The 25,243-nt window shown below is 47.6% G+C and overlaps 1 protein-coding gene across 3 annotated transcripts; it reads right to left on the reverse strand.

Annotated features, from left to right (window-relative positions):
- Positions 1 to 299: 299 nt before the first annotated feature.
- Positions 300 to 25,109, reverse strand: oxsr1b (oxidative stress responsive kinase 1b). 3 transcript variants are annotated; one of them, XM_037455601.2, is made up of 19 exons: positions 24,342 to 25,109; positions 18,751 to 18,863; positions 14,883 to 14,991; positions 12,276 to 12,417; positions 7,689 to 7,744; positions 7,475 to 7,584; positions 7,222 to 7,323; positions 6,962 to 7,095; positions 6,645 to 6,693; positions 6,288 to 6,353; positions 6,042 to 6,164; positions 5,755 to 5,826; positions 4,209 to 4,244; positions 3,830 to 3,994; positions 3,671 to 3,726; positions 3,423 to 3,475; positions 2,541 to 2,609; positions 2,378 to 2,442; positions 300 to 2,215 (listed from the first exon to the last, which is right to left on the reverse strand). In XM_037455601.2, exons 1-19 carry the CDS (start codon positions 24,409 to 24,411, stop codon positions 2,141 to 2,143), a joined length of 1,665 nt encoding a protein of 554 aa, XP_037311498.2. In that variant the 5' UTR covers positions 24,412 to 25,109; the 3' UTR covers positions 300 to 2,140. The 3 variants fall into 3 exon arrangements, with proteins under 3 accessions (XP_037311498.2, XP_037311497.2, XP_037311499.2); XM_037455600.2 differs by having other exon boundaries at positions 5,755 to 5,832; XM_037455602.2 differs by lacking the exon at positions 5,755 to 5,826 and having other exon boundaries at positions 24,342 to 25,107.
- Between the last annotated feature and the right edge of the window lie 134 nt (positions 25,110 to 25,243).

The raw sequence follows: 25,243 nt of genomic DNA on the forward strand, positions 1-25,243 counted from the left end.
CTGTATCAATATAGGAGAAATGTATCAGGGTTATCTCGGCTTGTCGATTAGAGTCTAGAAATGATGATACGGCCGTATACTGTACCTTTCACCATTTACTGGAATAATCTTTGAAAAGTGTGTAACCAAATGGCTTGAATAGAATTTACTTTCTCTGGGCTTCTAAAAGGATCATTTTGGTCATAAAGATACAGACACCAGGAAACCTGAAAAACGTTCAAACAGTGAAACGACTAAAAGTAAGAATAACTATTATGCATATAGTTACAAGAACAACTTACTAAAGATTAAAACAAAAGTTTCAAGAGAAGGCTGATATGCTCATTCTTTATTGAATAAAAACCCAAGAGAAACATGCTTTAAACTACAAAAGGACCAAATGAAAGAACAAAATAACTAAAAACTGCCGGAAAATTCAAATATATTACAGGCTGATGAGTTATTGCCTGGACAAAAGTGTTTTTTGTCGGTCATCTGTTCAGTTGCCACCGCGCTGTGACAGTAAAGTGAGAGACGAGGGTAGAAGAAAGGATGAGAACAGCCATGAACCTCTAGAAGCAGGGCTCAATCTACACAACACACACACACACACACACTAACACGCACACTGCTGTTTAAAAATGTAGTGTAACATTAATTCCCCTTCACAGGGCCGACCCACGTGTGTGTGTGTGTGTGTGTGTCAATATTTCAGGTATCTACACAAGATCTACATCTCAAAAAGACACCACAAACAAAAACAACTCTTGGTCGTCTACTGGAGGCTAATGTTAAACGTAACATCAAGATCTTGCAGATGTCATCATGTGACATCTCTGAGCAGGATGTGTATTTTCCTTCTAATGTGGCAGCTGCACTTCTCCACTTGGTGTTCACCAAGAGCTGCACACTGATTGGCCCGGGACTCGGCTTAAAACCTGGGGACATTTTACTGAACGATATATATATTCAAACTCCTCACGGAGTAAATAAGTGTCGTACGGTATAGTGACGGAAGGTCGTCGTGTTCCGTGGGGGGGAAGGAAGGCCGAGAGTGAAGCGCTCAGAATAAAAACAAGTCAAAGCAGAACAACGTTATTTACATGAAGAGGGTTGAGTCCAGTTCTCGTGTTTCGTCCCCATAAACACAAATGCACTTAAAAGTCTTTTTCTTGGCAAACGGATTCCCCAAAGGGACACAAATAGTCGACAGGCGCACACAAGACTTGTGGTTTCGGCCCGTCGTTAAGCTTTTTGTTTCATAACTACAATGCCAGCAACTCCTTTTCCCTACTTTTTCCCGTTGTTAGTGAATTCTTTGAGGATTTCATCACTTTAAGAACACAGCAATCTGTGTACGTGTAATCATTCAATCTCTTTCCTCAGGAGACCTTCCGTTGCTATTGGAGCTGGTTGTGTCGACACTCATAAAGTATGAGGCTTCTGGGTTTGTCTAATATCTGACCTGTGAATCAAACACATTGTTGGTTTTGGTCTTTTCGTGCAGAAAATAGACGCCAATTATTTCAAGGAATAGAGAATAAAAGCAGCGTTGTCCTTTCAGAGGCTGTTGAACGTTCACTTCCTTCGGACAGCGTAAATCCGCTTCACGCTCGTTGGCTGCAGGAGTGCGTCCTTCGGCCGGCTCAGTGAGCAGCATCGTACCGTCCGTCAAAGTGAAAAATAAAAAGTCTGACGCGAGCGAGAGAAACCACATTTGAACATTTCAGACGGAATAATGCTTCATATGGTAAGTGGGGACTTCCCCAAAAACGTGCATTCAGTAGTTCTGATGAATATAAGGCATTGTTACACTTATTCAAGGGCGTTAGTTGAGATTGTGCAAATGCATCACATACTAAACAGAGAGCAGAAAGGAGAGCCGTGGCGGCTCCTTTGAGATCCTCCAGCATCCTTCTACACATAACGGAAGCTGTAAACATTTCTTTTTTTTTTCGGAGGGATTCTTTTACTGTCTGACGCTTCTGCTGAATTGAACATGGCATCGTGTAATCCTACGGGTGACAAAAAAAGGTACTGTTTTCTTTGGCAGTCGGGGTTTCTTCAACGCCACGGGAACAGAAATGAATCAAACTGTATTTCTTTGTTGTGTTTTCACATTTTTTTTAGGCGAGCCGCGGCCCCCGGGTAGTTCAACAGTTTAACTGATGCTGAGCTGAGCAAAGCCCATCAGTTTGACGTCGTCCGGCATCTCAGACTCCTCCGTTCCAGACGCCTGTGACGTGAGGGGAAAAAGAGGAAGAAAGTGTAAAACCTCAAAGGAGACACAGAAGTGACGAGCAACAGACCAAAAGACGAGCGCTGCTCATCTGAAAAGCTACAACGACGTGAATGACCAACACAAGAGATCCCCTGCAGACGAGGGTTATGCACTCACCAGTCTAAAAGTGACATTTTTATTGGCTTGAGGTTCATCAACTATTTTCTGCAAATTTGCAGCAACTGAAAAAAGAAAACAACGTTCGAGGCAGATGTTAGACCATGTGCGGGTGCGGCCCTACGCACATTATGGAGTACTTTTCTTCTTTTTAATTACTGACCTATTACTAAGTCCCTCCCGTCCACCAGGCCTGCTGACACCAGCTCCTGGGACACGCCGTCCGCCGTGTCTGGAAAGTCATAAAAGAATACAAGACCAACTGAGACGGACGCAGAGACGGATTTAAGTAAAACACACAGCAGGTCGGAACTGTGGCTCAAACGTTTCCACAAATAGCTGGTTTCTATTTAATGGTTTTCGGCAACAAAAAATGCCCCTCCCACAAAAAGGCACCTTGTTGTCAGTGCTGATGAACACTGGAACAAGCTGGTTTTGGTGTGTCAGCTCTGTTGGAAAAGCTGATGCAGCTAAATAAGTTTGACAAAACATGAGGTAAAAAACGGTCAGTTTCACTGACTGATTACCAAAGATGGCCTTTTCATGGTCAGGAAGGATGGGTCATGACCGGAAAAACTAAGTCACGGGTACAAGCGGCCCGAAATGGGTTTCCTCAGGAGAGTGGCTGGCGTCTCCATTAGAGATAGGGTGAAGTAGCTCAGCCATTCTTTGCATTGAAAGGAGCCAGTTGAGGTGGTTTGGGCATCTGGTTAAGGATGCCCCCTGGACGCCTCCTAAGGGAGGTGCTCCAGGCACGTCCAGCTGGGAGGAGGCCCCGGGGAAGACCCAGGACTAAGTGGAGATATCTCTGCACTGGCCTGGGAACGCCTTGGGATCCCCCAGTCAGAGCTGGTAGATGCGGGAAAGGGAAGTTTGGGGTCCCCTGCTGGAGGCTGTTGCCCCCGTGACCCGAGCCCGGATAAGCGGTTGAAGATGGATGGATGGATGGATGGATGGATGGATGGCCTCTACGAAGTCTTGACCTCAGTCTTTAACTACCAGCAACTAGAGGTTGGGTTTTGAATGACACAGAAACTTAACTCACCTCTCCCTGGCATGAATTCAAAGCGGATGTCATTCAGCTCCTTCTTTGAATTTCTGAGGAGATGAGAGACGGAGAAGAAGAGGAGTTACCTTACAATATATATCATTATTATTATTATTAATATATGACCTGTTGGTTGATGGAACTTATACGACTTAATACAGGAAAACAAAGATATCAGGCTCGTAGAAATGATGGAGCTTTGACTAACAATTATTTGATGTTTATGTGGTGATGGGGAGACATACCTTAACCGTAATACCAAACTAATGGGGGCATTGACGTCGCTGGGGGCAGCTTGCACCTGCAAAAATGCACATATTTGAGTAGAATGAGCGCTTCAAAAAAAACGAAGAGTTGAACAATGAGTGGAATAGACTCATTTGAAATAAATGCATCAGACCAACCTGTGAGAGAGCAGCAGTGGGTACAGCTGGTGTGGGAGAAGCAGCCTGGGCGGCGGGCAGCGTGCTGACCGGCGTGGGCTGCAGTGGGACCTGCAGCCCACGCTCAAACTCGCCCGCTGCCGTGGGCTGGACCGGACTACCGAAGGGCTCCGGAGTCTGGAAGACCTGGAGCAGGGATGTCAGGCCTCAGCAAGTGAAAACAAGCACTGACAATCTGGGGGCTTTTTTTTTTTTTTTTTTCAAAAACGGAGGTGACTACAAATTCTTCATCTTTTTTCCTGCAGCGCTGCAGCTAAACGATAAACACACATTTAATCCCAGCAGCACTGCTGCCCACAGCCCCCCCATTTCACTAAGTATCACCCCTCGTGAAACTCACCTCTGAATTCTGCGATCCCTCCTTTACCCTCGGTGACTGTTAAAAGCAGACAGAGAATATGAGACTCAGAGAAGGACATCGCGGTGACGGCTTCAGGGGGCGAAGCAGAAAAAACAGCCCGCATTGATGCAGAGAACACACAGAAAGCAGGAGGGGCAGACGGATTCAAAAAAAACGGCTCACTGTTCTCCACTTTTCTCATTTATGGCTCCACTCGGTTTGTCCTCTAGGGCGATGCCATTGGAGGAAACCAGAGACACCGACGGCTAACAATACTTCCCCTACACTGTGCTATGTGGTGCTGAGATGGCCATGTGACCGTGTATAAGTGGGATCAACAGTAGGTTTTACCACACGGTGTCAAGTGGGGTGGCAATCTTTGAAAAATGGCCATTTAATACATTTTAAGACTATTATATTGAAAGAATTTTTGGAGTGTGATCTTTTGCGTATTTTAACTCAATGCATGATAACTTCCATGACATAAAATCACATTCACACTGCTAAAATGTGTTTTACATACAGCCCGCCTACATGTAACTATTAGATTTAAAAAGCAGAGAAGCGGCAGAAGTGGACACAAAATAAGGAAAAAAAGTCACACTGTTATAAAAGGTCACACTGTTTATCTGCAAAAAAAACAGAAAAACGTTATAACCGACTCCAAAAAGAACCAAGAGTCGGACGGAAGCCCCGCAGGCTCAAATGAAGGCAAACTGAGGTCGACTGAGAGGACGTGATGTTGCATCTGGATGATGTGAGAGATCACATGACCTCAGGGATCCAGTCTCTAACAACATGATGCATTATGATGGTTGCTTTGTTTTGAGATGAAAGGCCGAGTAGAGCTGGTGTAAGAATGGATGGTTCAGTTTGCCAACAAGCAGCCAGTGAAGAAGAATCCCTGACGATAATTAGGGTAGAAAAAAATCATTTCATTTGCTTCGTATTGATTAAATGTGATTTGGTCAGTATAAATAAAAAGGGTTTTAGAAAGAGAAATAGAAATGCAGATGGCTTCCAGGAAGGGTGACTCTCACTACTTGGGGTGAATTATGCTCCCTCAGAAGTAACTCGTGAACCTTTAACAGTATCAACTAAGTTCCTTTTTTCAAATCTCAGATAAATTGCACAAAGGGTTCGGGTATAACATATCTGTAGCTATGTGGGAACAAACTCTTTTGCTTCACATGAGACACAGAACATCTGGCTTACAGTAGCGACTAATTGGTCCTGACCGGGTCAAAGTGGACTCGCGTGTGACCTGCAGCACGCGCAGATTATCGCCTACTGCAGAAAGCGTCCTCAACGTCCCGCGATTGGTCCCTCTAAAGCCACGCGGCGCTCGCCGGTTTAGACCTCGCTCATCAATAATGATAAAGAAGAACATAAGCCCCCCCCCCCCCCCCCCGTGTATCTGCACACCGCCCCCACTCTAACAGCTGTCTCCCCGGGGACAAGGTGTTGCCCTGGCTGACACAGTGCAGTGAGAGTCCTTCCTTGTTAGGGGAGCGCCATCTGCATTCGTGGCGGCAAGTGAAACAACCCTGGACGCAGGCAGCTCGAGTGGGTAGGAGAAGCGCACTTGTCGCCTGGTGGCGTGAACAGGCTTCGCCTGCTGCTCCTTGGCCGTCAGAAAGAACACACACACACAAACAGAGACTCAGTGGAGGGACAACAAAAAAAAAAAAAAGAAGAAAAGGACAGACATGCTGCTGCAGGGACACGAGACGGACAATTTAAACACCGTAAGACGTCTGTAGTGTCACCGAACGTGTTAATGAGCGGCTCGCGTCACAAGGGGACCCGAAGCCCTCGGCAGCCTCGTCTCACCCGCAGGGCGGCGACGGCCAGTCGGCCCTCTTCGCTCTCCTCGTCCAGCTCGTCGTCGCTCCACTCCCACTCGCCGTCCTCCGTTTTGTGGAGCCGACCGCTGGAGCCCGGCACTCGCCGCACCTGACCACCACCACCACCAAAAAAAAAAGAAGACATGAGATCATCTTGTTCTGAGGGCAACGGCGGGGGCGGGGGGGGGGGGGGGGCACGGCGTGCGGCGTGAAACCTCTGCTGGCGCCTCACCCGTTTTGACCTCTCCCGTATCGTGGGCGCCCTCTGGAGCAGCCTCTCGTGTAAATACTCATGAGTCTGTCAGGGGAGGGGAAAGAAGCAAAGATCAAGACTTGCATCACTCACAGATCTAACTGCTTTGATACGTATTAAAAGACTCCTTCTGGTTTATTTTAAAGCCTTTTAAAAAACAGCCAGACACAAGGACAAGTTGAGAGTGTGAAGGAGCTTTAGTGGGGGGGGGGGGGGGGGGGGGGGGGGGGGTTATCTCTTGATGCCTAATGACTAATTCTTTTTTTCTTGCACTAAACCCTGTCGGTGCCTGAAACAGGGATCCGTGTGACTGATGGAGTCTCAGAAGTTACCTACCTTTGCTTTCTGAAAGAATTTATGCTTCAACAGCTCCGAGGAGGTCGGCCTGAAAAGCAGCAGAATGACAATGAATTTCTTGTTTGACTGAATTTGATTTGCTTCCATACTCCTAAGAATAGAAAAGAGAAAATGTACAACGCAAGTTGAGTCAATGAAACAAATGGGGGGGGGGGGGGGACTGGGGTCAGTGAAAGCTGTGTTTACTGACCGTGTATTGACTGACCGTAACTGCACATTTCTTATTTTTAGAAGTAGCACATAGTCTACTGGGAGTGTTAAATGGGGTTCTGTGTGAAAGCATCAGAGCCCGACACCTTTTCTCCGGGTCCTTCTGCAGACACAAGGACACCATCTTCCTGAAGGATTTGCCGTATTTCTTCACAATCTCCTTGTCCGTGATGCCGGTCTCCAGGCCGGGGGGGTCGTTCTGCAGCGTCAGCATCAAGACCTGAACAAAACGGAGACACTTTTGCTCAAAGGTCACCCGACACCAGTGGAACTGACTCGGCGTTTGTTCCGTGTCATTAAACTCCACGTGTGTTGGTGAGCGAAGATTCCTCCGCGGTACTCTCACCTTCATCGGTGGGTACTTGTGATAAGGCGCGGCCCCCGTGGCAAACTCAATGGCCGTGATCCCGAAACTCCAGATATCTGCTTTGAAATCATAACCCCTCACCTGTGGAAGCAGAAATGCACCATTGAACTGTATTTGCGATGTCCGCCACAACCTCGAACACTGTGCTCATGGAGGAAATGAATTGATTAGCATTCATATTCTTAAGCAACTTGCAAATATTGTCTTATTGTTTAGTTGCTCAACCACGGACCTGCTCCATGACCTCTGGGGCCATCCAGCATGGCGTTCCCACAAAGGTTTTGCGCACTTTGTTTCGCGTCATGTCACCACCTGTGGCAAGAAAGGCACTGACGCCGAAGTCTGAAGGGAGGGATGAGAGCAGTTTAAATGTTAGTACACTGGTTCTAACGTGGAGGGGGGGGGGGGGGTGCAATAAGGCGGAGCTGCCTCGTGGCGCCAAATACCTGCAATTTGCACTGAGCCGTCGTCCCCAAGGAGAATGTTTCCAGCTTTGAGATCTCTGTGGAAGACAAGACGAGGATTTTTAACGACACATGAAAAAAACGCCTCTTAAGGAGCTGTCAAGGGAAAAAGGGAAGCAGCTCAGGTGGATCAAACAGTGAAGACGTAGACGACGGAAGGCATTTAAAGTCAGAGCGAGGACACACAGTTATTCATATTTGAGTTTAAATCCAGCTTAGGATATCTCTTTTACTGCTTACTGATAACCTTTTAAAAAGCCGGATCATTAATTTCTACCGAATAGCAAAAGCTTCACCAATCTGGGTATAATGTATTGGCAACACACACACACACACACGTCTGCTCAGAATCACACCGGATGAATCCTGCCACCTCACCGGCCAGACAGTAGCCATAGCAACAGACTTTCGGAGATTAAGCCAAAGGGTCAAGTGAAAGGGGAGGAAATAAAAAGTTAAAAGGATGGTAACAGTGTCACAGGGGACTCTCAGTTCTTTACTGCTGTACACGCTCTTGAGGGGGGGGGGTAAACGTATTAAAAAGGGAATAACAGGAGAAAGACTTTGTCCTCAATTACAATTTTATTGTGCATTGATTGCCTCGAGACAGATCCTACACTGCACAGGCGGAGATGCAGCATATGGAGGCGCAGTCCACATTGCCACCACACGGGGGCCCCGAAGTCACACACTCATAGCTTCTGCTCACCGGTAAATGCAACAAATTGGTGTCGATGAAAGAGCAAGTCTAGTCAGTGGGGTACTTGGTTCAGAGATATGAAGAATGACTCAGCTCCCCAAATACCAGATACACGTGGAGCAAATGAGAGGTAATTGTGATGGTTGGAAAGATTCCTGCCACTTAAGCCTTGAGGGGTATTTCCCTGGATTACTGTAAAAATAATACATCACATGGCCTCCTGAATTACCGCAGCAGAAATGTGGAGAAGGTGGAGAGCGCAGTCTGGCTTTACTCCTTCCAGATTCTTCACAGGCGACCCTCTGAAGACACACAATGCACGTTGGGTCAGGGCTCTGTTCACTAAAGGCCTCCTCGGGGGGCCACGTGGCCACGTGACATATTAGCACCACCGGTCACTGAAAACAAAAAAAGCAACACCGGGCTCCCCACTGGGGGGGCAACATCACTGCTGGGAGGGACGGAATTATCCAGAAACAGTTGTGCAGGACCGCGGGGGTCGCATCGAAGCCTCGGCTGCTCTCCAGCAGAGAGAGATTGTCACGGTTTGGGTCTGCTTGTCTTATTTTGTAGCTTTCTTGTGTCTCGTGTCTCTGGGTAACTTCACTTCCTGTCCTGTGATTGCCTGATTGCTTCCACCTGTGTCCAATCACCTGCACCTCCCTTGTGTATTTAAGCCCTGTGTGCCAGTTGTCCTTTGTCGCGTCATTGTCCATGTCAGTCCTGGTTTGTGCACGTCCGTTCTTTGGCTTCGGTTTGATTTGGTGAAATAAATAGCACCTTCTTGTACCCTGCGTTTGAGTCCTCCCTGTATCCTGCTCCAGCTCCGATTACGTGACAGAGATGCTCTGTTATGTAACTGTAACCCCCCCCCCCAGGGCGGATGGAGCAGGGGGACGTGACGTCCTTCCCTCACTGGGTTTGAAAAGACCCAAAGTTAAAGAAAGTGACTGGCCCCGAAGACAGCGGCTGGGTGGTATCAGGTCTTGGACTCGGGAGTCCTTTTCAAGAACGACTCAGTCGTTACGTTGAAGGCGCCTTCTAAAAAAAAAAAAAATGGACCACCTGAGGCCGGTAGACAAATTCCCAAAAATACGTTTCCTGGTTAACCTAACCACTGCCCCCCTTCTCTCCTCCCCCCTCTAAGCGGGTCCAGTCTTGTCCTCCCCACTTGTGATTTGAGCAAACAAAGCGCTCTATTTTAATGAGTCGGTCCGGGATGAATGACCACTGGACCATGACGCAATACCTGCTGACTCATCATCGCACTCTCCACATTTCTTTCGGCATAAAACTCATTTTTAACACCTGCCGAGATTAAATGTTCTGTTATGTGACGTCCATACAGCTGTTCACATAGTTCACACAAAAAGGGGACCTACCACAAAGCAAGAGGTGATGGTGGCCGACCTGCGTCTTTTAAGAACCACAAAGCTTTGGTTCACTGCAGCAGACTGCAATGGAGCGACAGAGGCTGCAGAGTGCAGACAGTCATTAACATTCACAGGAGGAAGAGGAGGAGGAGGAGGAGGTGACACAATGCACCATGCAAGTTCAAAGAAATACTGTCGCCGAGAGGGGGAACAAATAAAATAGACCCTGCAGTTAAAGTCCCAGCTCCTGCCTCCTGAGGCATTAAGCCAGACGAATAACTGACATGCTTATTCCTGCTTGTTAACTTACATAAAATGACACTACAGGTATTATACCATCATAGAATATTAAAATAAACGCGTGGTCATATTTATGACCTGCTGGAATGCCGAGCGGGCAGCAGCCAGGTGGGAGCAGCTCCGAAAGCATCAAAGTGTCAAGAAGACGGATCGCTCTCATCTGGCAGCCCCCCCCGGCGGGTCACCTTCTGTGACATCACATCCTGGTGCCTCTAACGGGGCTGTCAAAGAGGGACCTGTGGGACGCTGTGTCCCCGATGCTCCCCCCGTGGAGACAAAACACCTCCCGTCCCCCTTTGACCACAAACATAGTGCTTCTTTTATTGCTTTTTCTCCATACTGCTGAATTCCATTCTCCTCTATTCTTTCAAATCAATTTAAAAAAATGTCCCTCTATGCCAGGCTCCCCCCCCCCCCCGGAGGAGGCATTACCTAATCTACGTGGAGACTCAATTGAAAAGAGAATCCCTGCTTACTCCTGTGTAATCAGGTGCGTGGCGTCCACCTGCTGCTCCGGTTAGAGCCCCGCAGTCACATTCGGGTGGATGTGGAGGTGGAGGTGGAGCAGTTCTCCGCCTGGTGGTAAATGTCTGCTGGAGGCTACAACCCGGGCCACGAGACTCTAATTGCTTCTCTGCTGTCTTGGACTGCCATGTGACACTTTTCCCTTTGCCTGCCCCCCCACCCCCCTCCCAGTATGCCCCATCTTCAAACAGGGATGGGAAGCGCCACTATTTCCAGCTCCTGGGCCGTAGCCATTTCTTTTTTTTCCCTCAGAGGGAGGACAGAAGTGATGAATCACTGATGGATTCATTGGTTCCCTGATGTCTCCTGAGGGGCTACAGAGCGGAAGGAAGCCTTGAAGATGACCGATGACCCCCGTCACATTATTATGCTGGAGGTGGACACTTAAATGCTGCAGCACAGGCACACCCATCCCCACCCATCGATTGCATAGCATGCGGCCTCTCCTCCTAATCTCCACATCCCACGTGAAATGCGGGTCGAGGTCTTGACTGTGGCCTCTCGCTGTGGGCGCGCTGGTCATCCAAGTCGCTGAGCACTTCACCGAGGCGGAAAGCGGTGCATTATTTACACATGTAGCCTGTCCCGGCCATATGTGTGCCAATGGGAAGGTGGGGGGGGGGGGGGGAAGACTATGAGAAAGTGAGTCATGAATATTAAATAAAGCCAGTGGCTCAGGGGTTCACTGTAACAGCTTGAGTGTGGGATATTAGCCAAGTATTGAACCGGCTTCCTGTAGAGATCTCATTTCCTGTCACACATTCCATACTCATACTTCATACCTCCTAAAGATTATACATGTGAGTTATAGTCACAGATGGCTTGTGGCAACTTTAAGTAGTAGTTGTTGTTGCATTAACACACTGAAGGTTTGTGTTATTATTGCACTTTTAAAGCTGGAAAGTGAGTTTGATTTTTTGGATTCATTCAAAACGGTACTTTAGTGGTCAGCCACACACACAGCAACGCTGCTTCCTCTGGCGGACCACTCCCCCCGCTGGAGAAGCATACGGCCTCATCTCAGTGCAGAGCTCCTGACCTCTAGGAGTAAACGTTGCCATCTTAAAGTACCACTAACGCGGTGGCACAGTGGACAGAAGACTAATCGCTTCCGTGTATTTAGCTCTGCATTAAACCATGAAAAACATGAATGTACTTGTGCACGTTGAGGGGATACTTTAATTACCTTTTCGACTAAGACGGAGGGGGATATGTGACACCAGGAATGAAAAGAGTACGAAAGCAACAGATAGCTGACGAAGGGCACGATTAAGTCAAAAAGAACATTCATGAAGCCGATGAATTGGCATCAGCAGATATATCTTTATGAGTGACGATGTCTCCATGTGTTGTAATTAAGATGAAGTATTATCGCAGCCCCTGAACCTTGAAGAGAAAAATATTTCCCATTAAAACGCTACATCCCATGAAAAGAAAAATGGACATACAGTAATGTATTGATAAAATATTAGAGTGTATAACAGCAAGTTGGTAAAAGCTTCTTCAGAATGAACTGGATATTCAAATGCAGCACCAGCAAGGACACAACCTTAGAATGAGCAACAGAGACAGTATCAATATCGAGGTGAGGTCTTGGCGGTGATAGAAAGGGGGGGGGGGGCATGTTCTATCACAGCACCACAGTGCAGGGGGGGCCACGAGACACGTTACCTGTGGATCTGTCCGTTCTTGTGCAGGTACTCCAGGCCCTCGAGCACATCTTTCAGCACCGTGGCTATGCTGGCCTCATCCAGGACGCCCTGCTTGTGTTCCCCTCGTGAGATGATGTGCTTGATCACGTCCAGCACCGAGCCTGGAGAACAAAACAAAGAAACACACACACACACACACGCACACAGGACAGAAGTTCACAAAGATCATTAGAAAATGAAACATAAACTTAATCACAACAACACATACTTCCCGGTGGATAGTAGTATGATAGATAGTATGTAGTGTTTGGATCAATTAGCTTGTGGATACACAAAGAAGTTCAAGGGAGACAGATTTTAGTGCTAAGATAAAGTCCTCTAACCATGAACGTAGCCATGACCTTCCAATGTGGCAGAACAATCAATTGTGCGGCGAGGGGAATCACACAAACTTTGTCATCAGGCTCTCTTCAACGGCCACCTCCGCGGTTACAAAGAACGCGCGCAGTGCTATCCATCATTAGCGCGTCTATAAATACTCAGATAACCGTCGCAGTGACTCAACAGCAACGCGACTTTAGCCTCGGCCCCTTGACTTTAAATCAGATCGTCTGCGCACACAGCTGGCAGTCGGAAGAAGGCGCTGGCCCTGAGGCGAGGCGGCGTTACCGCAGGGAGGCCTCGGCGCAGAGGCAGAGCGGGAGAGCGGGAGGGAGGGGGAGAGAGCGGGAGGGAGAGGGAGAGGGAGGGAGGGAGGGAGGGAGGGAGGGAGGGAGGGGGAGAGACGGTGGGTTCAACGGGTTCTTCTTCGCGCAGTGACTGCGTACGTCAGAGAACGTGATTCAGCAGGCGATTCAAAGAGGACGGGAGGAGGAACGGCGGGAAAAGCAACCCAGATGTGTGATGTGTGTGTGTGTGTGTGTGTGTGTGTGCGCGCACGTGTCTGTGTGGGTGCACGTGATTGTGTGCGTGAATTGGCAGGAAGCGAGAGGAGAGTGCAGCCTGGCGTCTCTGATGTGACGGCTCTTTGAAGCTCATTGAGAATAGGCGGCCTGTTTCACACAACCTTTTTATTTCTTCTTCTGCTGCTTCTTCTTCTTCTTCTGTTCTCCCAACTCGCCCCCCCACCCTCCTCTCTCAATGCTCCCGCACTCAGTCCCACGCCGCCTCGTCTGATATGGCGGAAGAGAGGAGAGGAGGTGACAGGGGGCAATGGGAACGATGGGCAGGGGGCGCCAGCAGGTCCAGGGCCCATCACACGGGAAAGTGACGAGGGAGCTAATGTGCAGGGGCTCATCAGGAGAAGGTGAGCCAGACACATGAATTTGGGGCCAGAGGAGGAGATCGGTAACGATGCCGGTATGGAGAGCGGTATCAAGGGGGCGGGTTCCTACAGGGAAACAGGTGCTCGCATCACATTGAGAATTCCCCAGAAGAGCCCCGAGCGCTTGTGCTGCATACCACCACGACTGTCAGCTCCAAAGGTTTGGCCTCAAACACACGAGAGGGGGGGGGGAGGATTATGCTCAATGGATGGATGCATAATGGATGAATGACATGTGACATAAAGTTTAATATAGCACACCCAAGAGGCATTGCCCTTCATTCACTCCTAAACATTTGCGAAAATGAAACCAAAAGAACCGCGGTGACGTTGGTACGTGTTGGATTTTTCAGAAATAAGTGACAAACGTGGCCTTATGCAGATCAAGATTAAATTTGCTTCCTGAATGGATCTCTCTTAGTAGTTTAGCTTGAAGTCCCATATCGGCTTCAGCGATGCCTTCTGGTACTATGTGGTCCATCTAGTTACCCCGCACAATAAAAATCCAACATCAAAGGCCTGTGTGCAACTCGGGTGAGGGGAAACCAGAGAGCCCCCGTCTCGAGTGGTGGCGGCTCCTGCTGGGAGGCTGGCGGCCTGCCCCAGCGTCGCTTGGCTGGCACAGTGCCCCCCCCACCCCCTCACTCCCCCTCCCGGACCCAAGCGGATCATGACTCGAGTCAGGGAGCCCTGGCACGCCACCTGTCCTCTGTCCGTTGGAGTAGGACGCTGTTTACACGGAGGAACGAGGGAGGGTGGACTCTGAAGACCAATATCAGCCCGTTGCTCTTGACATGTTTTTGTAAAGGACGCCTGGATTAATCCACACGCCGCTCGTGTCCGGAACCACAAATATTTTCCCACTGAACAAAACAATCAGGAGCAGATGCGATTGCTGCATCCTTCGGGTCTTGTTCTACACGGTGCCCCCTCCTCCCCCCCCCCTGACTAGTTAATAGCAGCGCTGCCACCGGGGGTGACACGATGCCGGCTGTTATTACCTCTGCCCTGTCATTAGCTCCGGCACCGTTGCCGAGTCAAAGCCTCGGACCCGAGGGAGAACAGTGCCGTCACGCTCCCTGCAATCACCATTAACACCGCCAGGCGGTGAGCGGCCCCGTTCCTCCCCCTCCGCCCCCTGCCTCATCATGAGGCGCACCTCAAAAAAGAATTACCCTGGACCCTCGATGTGACTGTAAGACAAACTCAGTCCTCTTTGGTGCTGCTCACACAGCCGATTGAACCGTGAGTGGAAGGTGGTTCATGCAGGAACCAAACTGTGGTAGATGTACACGCACTTACCACCACTGAGCAGCTTCATGACCAGCCACAGCTCATCCTTCACCACGAACGAGGTGTAGTAAGACACGATGTTGGGGTGGTGGCACTGGCTCATGGCTTGAATCTCTTTCTGTGAGGAGTAGAAAGTTCAATTCAGACACAAATCTACGATTCAGAAAGGCGGGACCCCGTGAGACGATCCGGTGACGATCCATTAGCCACTGACCCCAAAAACGCTGCATAATGCGACTTACGTTTTACACCAGAGCCGCTCTTAATTAACAGCGTTTATCATCAGTTCTAATAAGCTGCTGTGGTTGTGAAATGACCCACGAAACACAGTTTACTCGCCCTTATGTTTTTATCCAAGACAGATGGCCAGTATTCTCATTTGGTAGAAGTAAAAAAAAAAACATTATTAGAAAGGCCCGGGGGAAATAAAATGAACACAAGTCTCAATAAAATCCCTTTAATGCCGCCGCTGTTGTTGAAAATGAGTGCCACGCTTTGGCTCTTAATGACGTCAGTAGCCAGAAGGGCGGGTCAATGCAGCGCATAGCTATGCAGCAGTGAGAAGACAGCCTGTGTGTGTGTGTGTGTGTGTGTGTGTGTGTGTGAGGGAGAGTTTGGAAGGCGAGGGAGGTGAGATAATGATGGCGTGGAAGTTTAATCCATCACTCCAGCAACTGCTCTCGCGTCATTTGGGGCTGGACGGTTCTTTCGGAGGAAAAAAAAAAAGAGTTTGGCTGACTTTTAAAAGGGTTTTGGGAGGTTTCATTTCTTTTTCTGCACTTTATGGTCAAGTGAGGCACCTGTTCAGATGGCTACGGCTAAAACGGAAATTAAAAACACTAAAAAGGTGAGCTTTTCAGGGTGTGAACAATACTATAAATATGACTGAAAACTATTAATGACGTGTCAAACTAATGTTTTCAAGCTTGTAGCACAGTCAAAAAAACAACTAATTAAACTGAAGGTCACAATTATTTTAGAAACTCAAAACAAAACTGACAATTATTAGTAAATTTGGGGGTTTGGGACTTTTTGTCTGCAACGTATCATTTCATTTAATAGTTTATTATTGGTGGATTTATACACAATCATTGATAACATCCACCCTTAGGCGACATTAAAACGCTATAATGCAGAATGCATTTTACAATAGCAACCTTTCATAGAGACAATATTTTTCACATGTATTACGTACAGAGAGGTCCAGGTGGGGTTTATATAGCAGATCTGCAGTATCTCTTCATTTAGAGCACTGAGCTGAAATCAATATCGACCTTCCCGTGTAATTACGGGTTCAACCACAGACGACCATTTGGCAAATTTCAGAGTGTTATTTGAAACAGCTATTGAGCGTGGTGTGCCACAAGCCGGCGACAACAAATCAATAGATGCCTGTGGGTCGGCGCCTGATGTTTCATCAGCATAAACGCTCATCTTACACATCTTCCTATCGAGCCCGTGGCCTTCAACGAGAGCACTTCGATAAGGGAAGCAGCGGCGGGCCCCGTGTGCCAAGTCAAAGTGGAAAAAAATTAAATAAATCACGACACAAGAGGGTTGGGAGCCCGAGTCTTAGTGGGGGACATGAACGCCGTTGACGGGTACGACGTGTTAAAAAAAAAAGGGGGGGGAAAAAGTTTCACGTTGAGCACCACGGACCTTTTTGACCGACACAGCGCTCTCTGCAGGCTACAGCAGCCCCCCCCCCCCCCCCCCCCCCCATTCCCCTCTCTGTTCTCAGCGCGGTGGAATGGGAAGGATATCCCAGCACTGTGGGCCAGGGTTACCCCCCCCCCCCCCCCCCTCCCAAAAACACAAAACAATGGGATAACCGGGAGGATATCATGCTCCGCCAGTTGGCAGCTTTTCACATCTTTTCCCAGCAGACAACGCGAGAGCCTCTTTGTCTGAGATGACTGTAAAGCCGCCGCAGCAAAGCGTGTGGTGAATGAAAGCAGCAGTGTTTCAGGCGCCACCGCGTTGATGGAACACCCCCCCCCCTCCCCCCGTCCTCTTTACGAGGATGGAGCGCATGTGTGAGTAGTGAACCCCGCTTCCCGCTGGTTCACTGGGAAATATAATAAGCCGCCATTACACGGAAGGTGACGAGTATGTGATCATCAGGGAAACACGACCTCATCGTGATACACGTTCAATCAATCACATCCGGTCTGCTTAGAACGCCTCATAACTTCATCTGAGCAATTCAAACCATGCGTGTGTCCGTATTATCATCACTCCTTTATCTACCGGCATTAGTGGTGTCTCGACGCGGGGCTTGTTGTATTCGATGAGGTACCTTGAAGAATATAGATGTTCGATGCCACTTAAATACAAGGCTTGAGGTTTTTGTATTTCGTAGAAAAAAGGACTTGAGTCCAATGCGTTAAAAGCGTCGTCTGGTGCTCTTTGAGAGCTCGATATGTGAAAATCTTTTGTGCTCTTGTTTGTTCGCGGTAAGTGAGAAAAAGGTGAGGCTGTGTGTGGACTGCTGCGGCATGTGTGTGTGTGTGTGTGTGTATAGTGAGAGGGGAGCACAGCTGGAACAACCGTGTCCATAACGTGAAAAATGATATGATGATTAATGCAAGTTTCAAGTCTCATGTCCACAAGTAAGCCTCCGAATAAGAAAATATATCCAATTATGTGTTCCAGCATCAGCCCCCATCCTTTGCAGTATTTGCTGTGTCGGGGGACATTAAGGCTGAGCAATAAATAAATGAGCTATTGTCCCTGAATACAATGCTGGGCCACCGACTGGTGCCAACGAATCACATCGATGGCAGAGACAGAGAAACCACTATGAGCAATGTCACGTCAGCAAACACACAGTCCGACCCAATCACACTGCAGCGCACACACACACAGACACACACACACGAAACGACTGAGGAAGGCCACAGCCAGAACTGCAATTGATAGGGGCACCGATGAAAATGTGATCTCAATGCTGAGAACAACCAACACAGACACTGTGTTGTACACGAGCTGTTACCGCGCAGCGCCACTCACGATGTGTCTCATACGTTTCAATGAATAGTTTAAGCTGATAAGTCTATCAGTTGTGTAAGTACGCACTAGAAATACAAACACATCGCCCCCTCCTCATCTCTTCAGACTCGTGTCACCGCCGAGGCGCCTACCCACCGAGCCGCTGCGACCAGGGATAACCACGGACGCGCCCGGACGGATCGTTGCCGTGGTGACAACCAAGGATTTACCAGCTTCTTTTAAACTCGCGGCATCATCTTTGAAGCCGGCAATCTGGGTTCAATGTGACGCGGATCACCTCCACCCCCCCCCCCAATGGTGGAGGTGATCCTCCAAGGAGTCGCACGAGCCCACAGGTTACGACTGCTCCAATCCGTCAAAAACCCCTGACATACGAGGAGCTCTGGGACAAAGACAAAGGTCATGGACATCTAACGTGCAGTTTTCTACATTGCTGCAGAGGAAACTCCCCGAAGGAGGCGTCTGATCATCCCTACAGGCCACAGGATTGCTTTGAGGGTGCAAAGACCTTGGGGAAGATGTGCCGCGGTGGTCTCCCAATAGTTTCCCGGCAGTAAGTGGGCTCCTTCTTCAGAGAACTACCCGGGTGGCGTGTGAAGGGGGATGCGGGGGGGGGGAGGCCTCGGAGGAAAATGGAGTAATGAAAAGCAGAGGTGGAACCTCGCGCCGTCCAGAGGGGAGATCTGTTGCTGCGAGGGCACGAAGACATCTCACACACACACACTCCACTAAGATCTTATTTAGTCATCTCTTTTTGTTGTCACAAATAATGTCGATTTACTTTTGAAAACGGTTTAAGTTCAGTGGGACGTTCCGGTCTCCTACGCTTATTATGGATGAGTGGGTTTATTCTGGCGTCTCTTACCAGGAGTTCGTCCATACTGGTCTGGCACTTCTCGAGGTTGATACGTTTGATGGCCACCTTCTCCCTGCGTGGTAAACAGAAGGCGGCTTGAACCACCGCCGTGGCCCCGCTCCCTGAAAAACAGACACAAACGCAGCAGGTCGATTATGATTCAACATAAAGTACATATCCATTCGTGGACTTTTTAATGTTTCGGTCCTTCCCGAACCCCCGTTCTGCATCCAAAGTGAATGGCTACTGCGGGATAGTAAATCAAACTTTTCAGCGTTACTTTTGAATCCTCCCGAGACGGACAAGGTTAAGCAGAGTTCTGCATCGTTCATCCGGTTCCTCTCCGGCGCAGCTTAGCCGTCCGTTCCTCACTCACTGAGTCGGCTTTCCCAAATCCCGCCCGATAGGAGCCGGTGACTCCGCCAGACGAGGCGGACCACAAAGTTGATTATTATCTGATGAAATCCTCCAAAACTGGGCTGTCAAGAGAAGCCTTTAATATCCACCTCCAGGAGAGGTGTGTGTGCTCTGCTTTGTGTAAGGTGGCTTCACCGCATCCTCAGGGCTCGTGTTAAACGCCACACACACACACACACACACACACACACACACACACACACACACACACACACACACACACACACACACACACACACACACACACACACACACACACACACGCATGGCCACAACATCTCTGGAGTGTGCAGATGAGCAATGTTGGGAGCACATTGTCCTCTGGCATCCGGCCCTCGTGAGTGATGGTGGAGCTTTTGCTTAACCTCCTGCGCCATCTTCATATGCCCAAATATCAACAAAGTGCTCGTTGTCTGGAGAGTTCTGCGAGCCAGTTGGGTATGGAGGTATTTTAAAAAGATAGAAAACAGTCCTCTCATTTGAAATGAAGACCACATGTGAAAAGCTACAGCCAAGGCTGCGGTGGGTGCCGTCTATTGCCTGGAAACTCCCGACAGCGTGTTGCTGGCACGGCTCCACTCCGCAGCATCCAAGACGTCGCTGCCCACTCCGCTGTTGCACAACACTGTGGGGCCGAGGGGTGGGGGGGGCGCTGTAAATATCTCTCCCCCGGCAGTAATACCAGACGAGCCTCTGAAGCCCGGCCAGTGATGGGAGGAAGAAGGGGGCCTTGGCCGGACCTCGGGAGCCAGTTGCCCTGTACACGTCGCTGATGAGCATCGAGTGTGTGTGTGTGTGTGTGTGCGTTTGCTTGGGGAGGTTGAAATAGGAGGGGTGGATATTGTTGAGGTCCGGGGGCCCAAAGGCTCTGCAAGCCAATATAGGCTAAACAGTAGGCGGTCAGAGAGTCAAGGTTACTCCGGTCAGAGTAGTCGTGGCTCTAATACAGCCGGTCGGTGTGTTTTTCTGTTTTTGTAGATAATTTAAGAAATGATCAGATGACAAACGGAACCGGAATCCGCCTTTTTACGAATGCAGGCACAAATGAACTGTTCTTCCAGAGGCCTCGGACACAAGATCGTACTTGTTTTGGATGTGGATGGCTAAATCAAATTGATATATATTAAGTTACCACATTAGGTGCAATCACATAAAGAGCCAGCTGTCCGCTGAAGATGTGGTGTGTTGACGTACGAGTTGTTGTTCGACTTGTTATTTTTTTGTAACAGTAACATTTTAAGTTAAAAAGCCAAATAACTTATTAGCACTTGACATTTAGAACAATTTCCAGCAATTATTAAAGAGCTGGTAGTGATCCGGTATGGTCATAAGCGTTCATTCCCCGGTTAAATGTGTCGGCTTCTTAAAAGACATTGAGCTGCAATCTGCTAAGGCGCCATATTCAAAGGTCTCTTCTAGATAGTGGCGAAAAGGTTGCAGGCAGGGTGGGACGAGTGGATCACTGCAGAAAAAAACAAACATTGACACAACAATCGTGATCTTTGTAAAAAAAAAAAAATCACCCGATGTTTTCTGCAAGCATGTTTTCTAAAAACACGACCCATGTGCTGGATGTTGTAACCTGCCAATTAGTGCTGTGGGCCATGAAGATGTTCTTCTTCACATACAGCCCGAGTCCAGTCAAGTTTATAACTTAGAATAACACGTGCAGCTGCTCTTTGACCTGCGAGCCGACATGTTTGCTCTTTAGGAAGTCGACGTCGGCGTCTGGAATGTTTGCGTTCGTCAAACTCCGTTCGAAAAGCGACATAGCGGAGCAGAGAGGTGGAATCCTAACCAACGATGATACCCCAGTGAATTTGAAAACATTTGACCCGATGAGGTCCAGACAGAACATTCTGTGTTGCAGTTGATTTTTCACATAACATGGATCATATCTGGTCAGCGTCACCAACAGGGTGGCAGCACCTCCCCCTTCCTCACCAGGCCCGTTTGGCAGCTGAAGCATACCTGGCTGACATTTACATGCTAGTCGAAAAGGTACTGTGAAACATGTGAACACCAAACATTTTACCGTTTATTCTCCCGTGTTCCAGGGTGTAAAGTCCTAAAAAAATAATTAATCCTGAATTTAAAGTTGACAAAATTACAGAAATGGCCTTTAAGGCTTGCAGCTCTAGATATAACCTTCATATAGGTTGAAACTCAGTGGGTGGGTGTGAACCGTGGAAAAGGTCCTCTTGTTTATTTGAATATATATTAGAAATTTCTAGTATCCGTTGTGTCTACTGTTCCTAACACATTGTCGTTAATATATTCAATAATGATGTTCTCCTGACCAGGTATTTATTTAGATTTTACATTTAAACAGAGAAACAATAATACAGAAATAGAAATGAATACATTCAATACAATAGTGCTTCACACTGTATTAAGGATTAAATTAATTATTGATTAGGTAGAATCACCTGACATTTATCATAATTGCATTTTTATTCATGTACAACAAAAATGTTTTGGTCAATGTAATGTATTGAGATTAACAGAAATTCAGTTACTTAGAATACCAAAACACCAAATGAAGGAAATCTTGATCAGCTTTCTTTTTAAAGTCCTTCACTCTTTGACTCAGTCCAACAAATTGGAATCAAGCTTCTGCCTGTAAAAGTTCAACAGTTCAGAGCCATTTCTCCATTTCCAAATTAGATTTAAAAGTAAATGCTTCATCTGGCTAATAACAAACCACCTGATGTACAAGTTTAGACTTTCTAATAAACAAGCACCCGTGTTCCTGTGGGACACATCTGGGCTGCGTTACAAAGAAGGGCCAATATCGGATAAACTTGTAAATAGGTCTTGCATTTAAGAATCAGAACCAGCCCATTGAATGGTTTAACTTCCACACACACGCCCTCTGTTGTATACTCAATATTTTACTTTGTATTAACATTTAAATACCCATTTAAATTGTTTTCTTCATTATTTGCTCGGACGGTCGCACCACCTGACAAGCTCCAGGGTTTAAGGGGTCAAAACATGAAAACAATTTGAATATACTCAAAATGTATTAAAAGTGGATAGGTTTTAAAGAAGGAACACACATATACAGTACATATATCATGAATTAATACAACTAGTTTAAAAGAACGGTTCAGAGACAAAAATAGTCATGTCATTGACCCATATACATCTTAACTGTGCATTTCCTACACAAAAGAAGGTCTGCCGGCTGCAATTGTGATTTCCTTCAAGCACGTGCACCTTCTGCACTGAATCACCTGGTAGCACCTTAATAGATCAGAAATGACCTATAGAAAAACACACCTTTTTAATTTAGCAGAAATGCCAAGCAGGTGCAAGCTGAGAAACAGCTCAATCACATCTAAAAGTCTCTTTACAGGAACTGTCTATAACAACACATTTGATTCACCCAACGCTGCGTTTGTGTTTACCCACTCTCCCCCTGAATACACATTTCAACCCTCCCCCTTGTGCAACGTTAACCCACAATACTGGTTTAAAAGCTCAAGCGATATCTTTGGAGAGTTGAGTTATCAAGTTCTCCATACAGGAGGTATCTATTGCATGATTATTTTCTAGAGTGGGAAAATCTACTGAGATTTAGAAAAGCGCTTTTCCAGGCAAATGTCAAGCTGATACATAAAAGAAGTGACTCGGGAATTAATGTGATGTCTACATGATAACAGCAAGAGCTCTTCACTGTGTCCATTTAGAGGAAAAGCCTATCCTCCGATATTTCCACATTGAAATATTAGGGGCTGGAGAAAAAAAAAATCTAGTATAGGTGGTCAGAAACGGATAACTACACCAAGTCACATCTAAAGATCAACTTCTTTTAAACAACCTCACACGAGGACCAGCTCCTTCTGATTGAAGAGCGGCACTGGCGATCAGCTCAACGATTTGCAGGAGAGCAGAGAGCAGCCCGACCTTGAAATAGGCGAACCACTTTTCAAACCTGCGCTGACACATTTGTGTCGCACACTGCGTAAGGAAATGCCACAGAACTGGTTTTCTGCACAAGGGGGGCTTTATCTGTGTGCTCGCTGAGCTGAACAGGGCGCTATCTTGTGCGGTGCCCCGGATCCAAATTTTCCAAGAAGGTAGGGAATGTCCAAATGAGTTACAGGTAAAACCCAAAGTCTTTTAAAAGAAATATACATACATATACACACACACACACACATATATAGCTATATCTATATATATAGATATATAGATATATAGATATATATATATATCATTCTGGGCTTGCAGAACGGGCCCTCTGTAAACACGCACGCCCCTTTAGGTTAAGTGAACTGCTTTGCTCTGTCTGCTAAAACAAAGTCAGAAGAGAGTAGGTGGGACACTGTCAGGTATTTATGGAGGGAGAACTATGCAAAAAGTAACAGCCGTCATTCCCCAGGGCGGCCAACCCGAAAAGACACCGGGCACAGGGAAAGGTGTGAGAAAGCCTCTTTGTCTGGAGGAAACGTGGCAATGCATAAGAAATTATTGTGTTAAATGAGGAAAAAAAGGAAAAAGACCTTCTAGATTAATGGATTCATTCAGCCGGTAAATCGCCCAAAACGAAGGGAAGTATAATCTCCGGACTCTGTACTAACAACGAGGGGTTTTGGGGTGCATTTATGTTTGAATATCCAGTCAATGGTATTATAACTGAGAATGGGCGTTAACACGCACGCGCACCGGCATAGCATGTGTACCACGGTCTCTGCCAGAGATGGCAGATTCAATTAAAAAGGTATACACGTATTAAAGAAATGTCCGGTTGGGTTCAGTCTTATACATAAACGACCAAGACTGACATTTAAAATCCATACGACGCCCTTCATCCAGATACAAATGCTACGCTAGCGTCGGTTGTTCGCACACTCGACCGGCGAAATAAAGCGTGTTTTTCTCCCCAGCAAATAGTCATCTCCTGGCAAGGCAGTAACTAACGTTATGACGCTCGTTTACCACCTCGGCATAGCCCCGGTGAACGGGGGGGGGGGCTAACTTTGAAAACGTTGCCCCGAGTCACAACACCGCCCGGCTGGGATGGCCAAGTTGCCCGACGTGATGAACTTAACGTACATCATCTCCACTCGGGAGATGTCGGCGCCTGCGTTAGCCGCGACAAGCCGCCTTTTGCGATGCAGCTAACGGCGGAAAACAACACACGCGTTAAGGCTATCAAGCTGTGCATCACCTACCAATAACCTCGTGCAGCTCGTAATCATCTTTGTTGATGGACCAGGTTTGAGAGCTCAGGTCCTCCGACATGGCTGAGGAGTGCGCTGAGAGGGACGTCCTCTATATTTTAAGGAGGCGGTTAATCTATAGACTGGGTGTTTTAAAAAAAAAAAAAAAGGGGAGTCAAAGTAATCCAAACGAGGACGACGCTTCTCCTCCTTATCGAATCCTGCCGCACTCCCGTCATCCCCCTCAAAGTTTGACACCACCAGCGTGATCGGCCCCGCCTACCGCATTCCTGCCGAGCGGACGTAGAGCTCCCCGGCGGACATGTTGAGTGTGGGACCGCAGACCGCTCCGGAGCGGAGGAAGGAGGAAGGAGGAACCCGGCGGTTGGGCTAACGGCGGAGTGCGGCGCTCCAACGTGCAGCGACTGTTTCAACTTTGGCTACACACAATAGGACTTTCCGCGTGACAGATCATCTGTGAATGTTACTTTATATTTAAGAGACGGCGCTGAAACGAGTGTGAAAATATGAGGTAAAAGAGGGTAAAGACTTGTGGGTAAATGCCCAAAATACAAGTCAAGGCGGGCAACTTTACACACTATTTAAATTCTGCCTAGAGTAAAGCCTTGCAGGCGTTTGTTTGTCTCCTAAAGCAAACATGAAAGCTATGTTTTGCCAACATGAACTCACGGCACTGTCAGTCCTTCCTAACCCGGTACAATTTAATTAATTTAAGCACGTTTAGTCATTCGGTTAGGACATTCTACCTGAACCGCTATACTCAGGGCCGGATATCCTATTAACTGTGTCAAAAGAGGCGTGTTGCTTTAAGGAATATTCCGTCCTCTGATTGGACAGTACACTCGTTTTCTGCTCTATGATTGGATGCTCATCTGTTACTGTAAAATTTACTG

Source organism: Pungitius pungitius, chromosome 19 (genome assembly GCF_949316345.1).
Source record: "Pungitius pungitius chromosome 19, fPunPun2.1, whole genome shotgun sequence".
Taxonomy (NCBI): domain Eukaryota; kingdom Metazoa; phylum Chordata; class Actinopteri; order Perciformes; family Gasterosteidae; genus Pungitius; species Pungitius pungitius.

Bases quoted from the DNA above. Each gene is read 5' to 3' on its own strand.
- oxsr1b (XM_037455600.2), bottom strand. From the start codon at position 24,411: ATGTCGGAGGACCTGAGCTCTCAAACCTGGTCCATCAACAAAGATGAT. The intron at 5,833-6,041 runs GTGAGACGAGGC...CTGACGGCCAAG, and splicing joins TGGCCGTCGCCGCCCTGCGG to GAGCAGCAGGCGAAGCCTGT. The intron at 3,476-3,670 runs GTATGTCTCCCC...TCATCTCCTCAG, and splicing joins AGTTTGGTATTACGGTTAAG to AAATTCAAAGAAGGAGCTGA.